Below are 8,970 nucleotides of genomic sequence, written 5' to 3' on the forward strand. Positions count from 1 at the left end.
GCTAAAATATTCCAACCTCAAACACAGGAAATGATCAGAGGGGGAAATGACACATGGTGGTAATATACTAAGGCAGCAGGTAAGTCATTCTTCACCTAGACCAGCAGCTGCCAGTAAAACTATGAATGAGTCTGCTCCAATGTAACTAGCGAACCTGCCACTGAGCTGAGAAAGGGAGATAGGAACTGCGCTTGCAATTCTAGCTGACGAATTCATTAGATTTTTATAAGGCAAATAATGTGGAAGGTTAGAACAGAATTTCTAGAACCATTTATCCTGTGATGTTGTAAAATCAAAGTACTACTTTATTAAATGAGTTATTTTACACAATATGAACATCAATATAATTACAATTGTAAAAAAATTTTTTATAACAAGGATGGACTGATTTTCAGATTTCCAAATCAGAGTCAACTGTACATTTACACAGAATTGTCTTTGCATGAAGCCCAAAAGGGAACAGCATAAAAATGAGTGTTTCTGTAGCCCCTTTATTTTTGCTGATCAACAGTTTGTTAGAAAAGCAGCTGCAGGTTTGTTACCTAAGGTCTGAGACAGTAGAAGAGCCAAAGGTGTCGTGAATTCACCTATAAAACATAAACGGAATTTTCAGTGAATGCAAGCATTGCACAAATACCACTTATATGCATTTCAAATGTCTAAGAAAAATGCACCACATGCATAAGCTACCAAGTCATTCTGATGGATCTGTCAATGATTTTATACACAAATCTTTGATAAATTTACTTTAAAAAGGAAGTTATCTCACACCATCACCACCACTTAGGGAAAACAAAAACCACACAAAAAATGTAAACTGATTATTTTCAAGCAACTATAAAGTTTATACAGTGTAAGCCCACATTTTGCTACATATTTCAATGCATTCAGAAGCTCTGTTAAACACTCTAAAATACCTGCAACAAGGCACTCAGGAACATTGTTCTGCATCATTTCTGGGAGCAAGACCCTCAAATGCCTTTATAATAGTTACTTTCTTTAGGCTGGTAAGTCTCTTCCATTCTTGGACCAGAGCTGGCCAGCATCACCTCAGCCCCCCATTTTGGGCTACAGTAGTAAAAACTTGGGTGTTTCAAAGGCATTGAGAAGATCTGGTTTGGGAAAATGGGTTTTTAACAGTTGTGAAGGTAAACACTAACTTAAAAAAGGGGAAGCAATAAAATCTCAGCTAGAAAAAAGGTAGACATTAATTTCAGTAACAGAAGATAATTTGGCTCTCGTATACAACCTTGACATTAACAAATGAAAAGACAAAAGGTCAACTACCTGTAAACAACTTTATGCCTGAACATCAGCCAATTCTGGAGGAAGTGGAGTCTTAGGATGCTTGCTTTCAAAGTGCTGCTTGAAGGTCTTAGGGTCTGGCATTTGTGTCTAATTTTAAAAAATGTGCAAAAAAAGAGTTAGACCTTATTCATGAAATAAAAATGTGTTAACTTTTCAAATCCTGAGCCGGCTCACGATAGACAATCATCTCAAAATACTTTTAAGTTCCTGCAACTAGTGGCTGGCATATGAAAAAGGACCTTGTAACAAAGAAATTCCTAACGTGTGACTGTATTTCACATATGGAGAATAGGTGGGTTACATAAAGGATTCCGCTTGTTTAACAGGAAACAAGAGATAACATTTACTTAACACATTATGTTAAGCAGGTTACCTGAATTCTCATAGGACCTTCCCACTAACCTTAAATTAGTTCCTACTATTATTCCTCATTTCACGTAAGAAACTAAAACCTAGGGTGTAATTTGTCCAAGACCTGTTTCAACCTCATACTGTACTTCAGTTCTCAAATGTTACACTACACCAACTTCCCTAGGCAAGGACCTTCAGTAATTGATCCTCTTGCTCAGGCAGTTAAACAAAACATGAAATACAAGTTTTGGCTATTTTTGGGAGTTTAAAGAGGTGAACTACTCTAGGTCTTTTATTATTTTTTAAAACTTGATTTACTTATTTAGTGTGTGTGTGTGTGTGTGTGTGTGTGTGTGTATGTATGTATGGGGGGGGGGGGAGGGAGGGAGGGGTGCATGCAATCAGGGTAGGGGCAGAGAGAGAATTCCAAGCAGGCTCTGTGCTGTCAGCAGAGAGCCCACTGCAGGGCTCAATCCCACTCAGGAGCGGAGATCAAGAGTCAGATGTTTGAGCCACACAGGCACCCCTACTCTAGTACTTTCAAATCGAAGCATTTACTCATCAGTAATTTAATGAAATTTACTTTTACCCTGTCTCTTTCCAAAGAGAATTTAAAGTTGCTCAATTGCATTATTTTGAGTGTCTCAAAGCTCAGTATGAACAAGATACTTAATGTAATAGGTTTCCTCTCTTAACAAGAACTTTCATGTAGTTAGAAACTTCAATTTCATCAGTAATGCCTTCAGATGATAAACTTTAGTTTTGGAATCGTGTCTTACCAAGATCCCTTCCCACAACCCTACCAAGGTGTGGGGCTTTGGAAAAAAATACATATACATATGTATACATGCATATGTACTGGACCACCGTCACTATGTATTTTTCCTTTGGCACTTCTATTCACGAACTTCAAAGGTGCTGAGCTTACAAAAAAGCAAGAAAGAAACTGGCTTGGAACTGAAGAAAAACTTCTTTGAAAGGAAGTGTGGTATGGTGGCCTGGAGGGTGGGCTCAGGAACTAGACTGCCCAGCTTCAGATCCCAGCTCTTCTCTGTACTAGCTGGGTGACCCTGCACAAGTTATTTAATCCCCATGGCTCAGTTTACTTTTCTGTAAAATGAGAATAAAAGTCCTTTATCTCATAGGGTGATTGTGGGGATTAATGGGCTCATACGTGTAGAACACCAGATATGCACTCAATAGTAGTTGTTATGACTACTCTTCAAATCTAATAAAACATATTAATTCTAGGAAAGGCCCTAACGTAAAAATACTCCGTAGAGTTTTGCAGACCTCCTAAGAATTTAGTGAAGAAAAAAAGACAATTATATAACCAGGGGTATACTTGTGTCTCGTACAGCTCTAAACTAAGAATGTAGATCTGACTTCTTACAAAGTTCAAAGTGTAGTATCTGCCCTGAAGAAGACATCTTTATTCTTCACGAGGAAAAGGACTTTGCTTTGTTCACTCCCTTCCCCCAACACCTAGAGAACTGTGCCTGGCCACAGGAGCCATTCAAGAAAATATTTATGGAAGAGACAACTGAAGATGGAAACCTAAAATAAGCAGCTCTCCGATCTATTTATTTTGCCATGGCTGCAAAACTTTAACCTCGATACAGCAACATCTAAGCAAAGAACTGTCCAGAGGAGGGTTATGCCATCCCACTCCCCTTACCCTACAGACAGTGCAGGTATATATTAAGGCAGCTTTGGCAGCAGCCTTTTGGTCATGTCCTTGTTTCTTCTTTTGTCCAGCTTGCTTTTTGGCATTTTTCTGCTGCGACTGAATCTTCTGCTGTCCACGAGCCATATCTAAAAACAGAAGTTGAGGCATTAGAGTGATTAATACCGAGTAATCGAAGTATGGTAATGCTCTCAAGAGTTGAAGACTTAAGTTCTATAGAGCTGTCAGTCAAAATGTATGGGTTTTCAAATTCTCACATACAATGCTACTAGAGAATAAATTAGTACAACCACTGTCGAAAACTGTTTTGGTGTACTCTATAAACCTAATAATTCCACTCCCGATATAAATGCAAATGTACATATACACCCAACAGAAATGTTGCATTTCCCAACAGAAATGCAAATGTACATATCCACCCAAAGGCAATACGAGAATGTCCAGAGTACTTGTTTCCAAAACTGGAAACAATGCAAATTCCAGTTAATAATAAAATGGATAATTTGTGGTATACTTATCAATGGAATACTACCTGCATTCAAAAAGAAAAAAACTATGGTTACAAGTAACAACAGGGTTGTATCCAGTGTTAAAGGAAAGAAGCCAGACACAACACACGGGTTGTATACAGTTCAAAACAGGCAAAGCTAATCTAGGAGGTGGTGACTGGGAAAAAAGGGCATGGGGGGCAGTTGATGTGTTCTATCTCTTGATCAGGGTAATGGTTATATAGGTGTGTTCACTTGTAAAAACTCACTGAGCTGTACATCTAAGATCTGTACACTTTGCCATACGTAACCTTCAAAACTTTACCAAAAAAGTTTAGCACTCTTCCCCAAGCAATTGCTTGATCACTTTGCAAAGGTACTTTCCCTTTCTAGTATTAACTGTCATGAATTAAGATTCTTACAATTTAAGAGAAATTTAGAGCTGTCATCTAAAGGTTCTGAAGGAGATCCTAAGAGCAATGGGAACTGTTCTCCTAAATACTCAGGTTACATAAAACCACTATGCTGTTCTAAATCTTTCTAAACAACTGATCTTTGCAGGATTGCTGGAGAAATTACTAAATAAGATTAAATTAGCTCCCAATTGAGAGAATAAACCTTGTAAAAAGGGTAAAGGTACCTTTACAAAAATGAAAGGTACCACTTTTTACTACTGATAGTCTGAAATGAAGCTAAATGGGTTAAAAATAAATGTCACTGAAAAAGTTACTTTTACTTTTTCATTAAATTTAAGTCTTCGTGGAGCACCTGGGTGGCTGTTGGTTGATTCTTGATTTCAGCTCAGGTCATAATCTCACGGTTATTGAGTTCAAGCCCCACACTGTCAGTACAGAGCCTGCTTGGGATTCTCTCTCTCCCTCCCCTGCTCTTGCTCGCTCTTCAAATAAACTTATAAAACAAAAACAAAAAACAAAAAAAAAAAAAAGGAAGAACTGCAGAAACTTAAAAAAAAAATTAAAGGCTTCTCAAACCAAGAAACAGACTCTTAACTATAAAGACCTGATGGTTATCAGAGGTGGGTAGGGGGATGGGTGAAATAGGTGATGGGGATTAAGAAATACACTCATCATGATGAGCATTGAGTAATGTATAGAATTATTGAATCACTAATATTGTACACCTGAAATTAATGTAACACTACATGTTAACTCTACTGGAATTAAAATAAAAACTTAATAAAAAACATTAAAGTCTTCTATTGGACAACACATGTTAAACGTGCTCATAAAGGGCCTACGAGCCCCAGCTACCTTTTAAATATATTGAAATTGGGTCCTAAGTAGAATTCCTATGTATAGCTTTGACTAGCACTGCAATTAAGTTTTAAACTTCTAAATCACTGCAGGGCGTGAACATAACATGGACCTATATCACCTTTAACCAGAAAACAGTACTGGCTTTTTTCTGACTGGGATCCTAATTAGTTAATGGATATAAAATCAAAGCATTTCATAGAAGCACATGAGGTTCTCCCTAAAAAAGGAAAAAGGGAAACAATACATAAATACACTGCTTGGACAAGTTCCCACTAGTATTTAACACTGAACTGAAAGTCAAGTAAAATATAGAAGAGACCCAACGCTCTTCTAAAAAGCCAGCTATTTTAACAAACTACAAAAATTTTTAGTATGCTAGCCGAATGTAAGAACCCCGTTCCCATATAATGGTAAATATTACCAGATGTGTTAGTCCTTGAACACCAAACTTCCATTTTCGCTTGTCAAAAGCCAAATATTTATCATTTCCAAGCCAAACGGAATGATTTTAAGTATATTTAAGTACAAATGTTATGGCAGCATATCAAACCTGTTCCCACAGAAACAGTTTTAGATACTTGAGTATGTATGATGTGGATGGTAATAGGTACCCAATCTTTATGTATTCCAGTCTATTATAACATCTTGTATCAGTACCTTATGTTACAATACTTCAGTCCTCTCAGGCTTCTGAACTCTTCTACACAATGTCTGCCACGCATGCTAACACTGATTTTGCGGGTAACCTCAATTGTTTTAATGCCACTAATTCCAGAAATTTCTTTGATAATTACAAGATATTAGCTATTCTGATACCACTTTCAGGCAGCGCTCTGTACAATGTCATGAGATGAATATTATTTTTAACTTTTCCACCTAGGACTTCTCCTAAAATATAACATTACACAATAGATTTAACCTATTTTCCACTGTCATCTAAAGTAGTAAATAAAACCATAAAAGCTTTGATAAGTAAAGACTGTTGTAGCTTGTTTTTATTTTTAAAACAGAAAACTGAACACCCCGTAAAGGAAATCGAATCAACAGTCTAAATGCGTGGGGTAGGCCCCTAACTTCCAACAACTCACTGCATTAATTTCCTTTCTGAAAGCAGAAATGCAAACGAACAAGCCACCTGCTTTTGGACAGCTCAACTTAAGAAATGCTCTCAAGCCAAATCGAATTTTCTACAAAATCTTAAGCACAACTTCTTAATTACATACGACAAACTCAGGGGCAACAAGTCACTTACAAACACCTTAAACGCAGATTTTTAATGTTACTCTTATTTACTGTAATTTTCCGAGAGGGCTGCAAAGAGGGAAGTAGAACGAATAAAGAGTTGTTCTAAAATGAAGAGCTTTTACAGGAGGCGACAAGTAAGGAGTGCCCCCTAAGATCCTCTTAAAACCCAAACAACTAAGAAAAGATTTTTCGATCCAGGAAGTAGGATCATTCTCCATAACCATCTGAAACGAAGAGGCCCAGGCAGTGATCAACATCCTGACCCCCACGTTTTAACTACATCCGTTCACCGAGGGTAGAGAAAAGCACCAGGAGTAAGGTCTATCTCACCCAACACTTGACCGACCCCAGCTGCAGCCCGGCCCACCTTCCTTCCCAACCGGCCTCTCCCGCCTCGGGGAGCTCCTTCCCCGGTCCGGCCACACAGCCCCCACCTACCCGCCACTCCGCACAGATTCCGGCCCGAGACGCGCCTCCCCGAGGCTTTGGCCGCCCCAAACCCGGCCCCTTCGGCCACGGGGAGCCCGGGCCTCGAGAAACCGACCAGCTGCTGTCGCCAAGGGGTAAGGTTACCGCTCCGCTCCGCGGCCTGCAACCCGGCCACCTGCAGGGCCTGGCAGGCGCCCGAGCTCTCCCTCCTGCCCGCGGCCCGCGCTGGGACAGGACGGGCCGCCGCCTGGGAGACGGGGAGGCCGGCGGCCCCTCGCGACCCGCGGCGACCCCGCCGCCGGGCCCCCACCCCGGCTCCCGGACGTCCTGCGGCGTCAGCGCCGCCCCCACTGCCGCTCACCCGGGCCGGGACAGTCTTGCGTCGGAGAGACCGCGCAGCGCGAGAGGGCCGGGGGAGGTGGCCGGAGGGAGAGCAAGGGGGAGCGCGCCCAGCACCGCTTCGGCCTCCTCCACCCGCCAAGGAAGGGAAAGAGGAGAGCGGAGAGCACAACAGCCCGCGCCTCGAACCCGCCGCCGCGCGCGCCCGCCGCCGCCTCAGCCTCGGGGGAGGCCACTACGCTCGTGCCCGCGCACGCCGCGCAGCTCTCCCAGTCGCCCCAGCGCCCGCCCGCTTTTCGCCGCCCACTCGCCTTCCTGCTGCGGCCACCTCCCCCGCCCCTCCTCTGCTCGCACGCCTGCGCCCTTTCCGGTCGCGCAGGCCAATGGCAGCGCGCCCCTATTACATAAGCGCCAGGGGGCGGGGCCTGGCGGCGCCGGCGACCCCTGCGAGACGGGAACTGCAGGGGACGTCGCCCTCTGTCCCCGGCGCCCCTCCTCTCCCGCGTGCGCTATCTAGGCGGCTTCAGCCGGCGCCGCGCCGCGTGTTCGCTGTCCTGCTGGGTGACGGCCCGCGGCGTGTTTCACAAGTCGCTCGCTAGCACACTCACTCGGGCGGCGGCCAGCCTCGGCCCCCGCGGCCCTTCGCACTCGCCTCCCGCCTCGCCGGCGCCCTGCTATGCTGTGGCTCCGGGGACTGGCCGGGAGAGGTGCGCCAGCGCCGCGGCGGCGTGGGACACCGGGCAGCCCGCCACCCGGACGCACCGCCGCCCTCGCCCCCAGTGCGGCCCGTGGGCCCGGCAGCCCCTAATAGGGACGCGGCCTTTGTTCTCTCATCGGCCTCCCTTTACCGCGTTCCCACGGAAACCCCGGTTATTTATTTATTTTACCAATCTGGGGTTTTTAGGGAGTTCAGGATTCCAGCCTCAGTGTTGCTGGCTAGGGCTCCCTGATCGGATTAGCGGACTACTAACTATACAGAGTTGCTAACATTTGGGGAAATGGCTAAGTTGGGTTGGTTTGGTTTCTCTTGATTTATAGGCCACAACAGCCAACTTCCAGTATCTGATTAAGAGCGATTGCGATTGTAACGATTATTGTATCTGCTGATTATCTGGAAAGGGCATTTTAGACATTGGCTTTATTCTCTCGTGCACCCCCCCCCCCCCTTGTTGGTTTCTAATTTGATTTATTCGTAACAAGGAAAAGGGAGGCTTTTGCATTTGACCCAGTCACCTTGCCCATAGCCTCCACTCTCCCAAATTTGCCTGTAAGTGCGCAGGAGTTGCTAGTTTAATATAACTACATCCCAGGTTAGCTGGACTGGGATACAGATATTACAGCTGAACTGTTTAACCAGGAAAGGGGCGCCTGGGTGGCTCAGTCGCTTAAGCCTCCGACTTGAGCTGAGGTCATGATCCCACAGTTTGTAAGTTCCAGCCTTCATCAGGCTTTGTGCTGACAGCTCAGAGGTTGTAGCCTGCTTGGTATTCTGTGTCTCCTCCTCTCTCTGCCCCTCCCATGCTCTTGCTCTGTCTCTCTCTGTCTCTCAATAATAAATGTTTAAAAAAAATTTTTTTTAATATCTTTAGTTTTCAGTTGTAAGCTAATTTTCATCACCACATGCCCAAATAGATACTGACCCAAAGGAACTGGAGGTGTCTAGAGAAACCAAAACCTGGCATATCATGAAGCTCTAGCTTAATCAATATTCACCATAACCATGATAACTGTATTAACCTGTCTACTAGAAGGGGATTGTGGTATTTGGAGAACCTAGAGACAGGAAATCCAAAGAGTTGTGTTTGGCCATGAATCAGAGTGGGCAGTGGAAAGGGACAGCGAAATT

The 8,970-nt window shown here is 43.6% G+C and overlaps 1 protein-coding gene across 3 annotated transcripts; it reads right to left on the reverse strand.

The window, feature by feature from the left end:
* Positions 1 to 279: 279 nt before the first annotated feature.
* ZNF706 (zinc finger protein 706) lies at positions 280 to 7,908 on the reverse strand. 3 transcript variants are annotated; one of them, XM_042923763.1, is made up of 4 exons: positions 7,733 to 7,908; positions 3,338 to 3,474; positions 1,288 to 1,395; positions 280 to 587 (listed from the first exon to the last, which is right to left on the reverse strand). In XM_042923763.1, the coding sequence occupies exons 2-3, from the start codon at positions 3,470 to 3,472 to the stop codon at positions 1,300 to 1,302; spliced, it is 231 nt and encodes a 76-aa protein (XP_042779697.1). In that variant the 5' UTR covers positions 3,473 to 3,474; positions 7,733 to 7,908; the 3' UTR covers positions 280 to 587; positions 1,288 to 1,299. The 3 variants fall into 3 exon arrangements, with proteins under 3 accessions (XP_042779697.1, XP_042779699.1, XP_042779698.1); XM_042923765.1 differs by lacking the exon at positions 7,733 to 7,908 and adding an exon at positions 7,147 to 7,408; XM_042923764.1 differs by lacking the exon at positions 7,733 to 7,908 and adding an exon at positions 6,795 to 7,101.
* Between the last annotated feature and the right edge of the window lie 1,062 nt (positions 7,909 to 8,970).

This window comes from Panthera leo, chromosome F2, assembly GCF_018350215.1.
Source record: "Panthera leo isolate Ple1 chromosome F2, P.leo_Ple1_pat1.1, whole genome shotgun sequence".
Classification (NCBI taxonomy): domain Eukaryota; kingdom Metazoa; phylum Chordata; class Mammalia; order Carnivora; family Felidae; genus Panthera; species Panthera leo.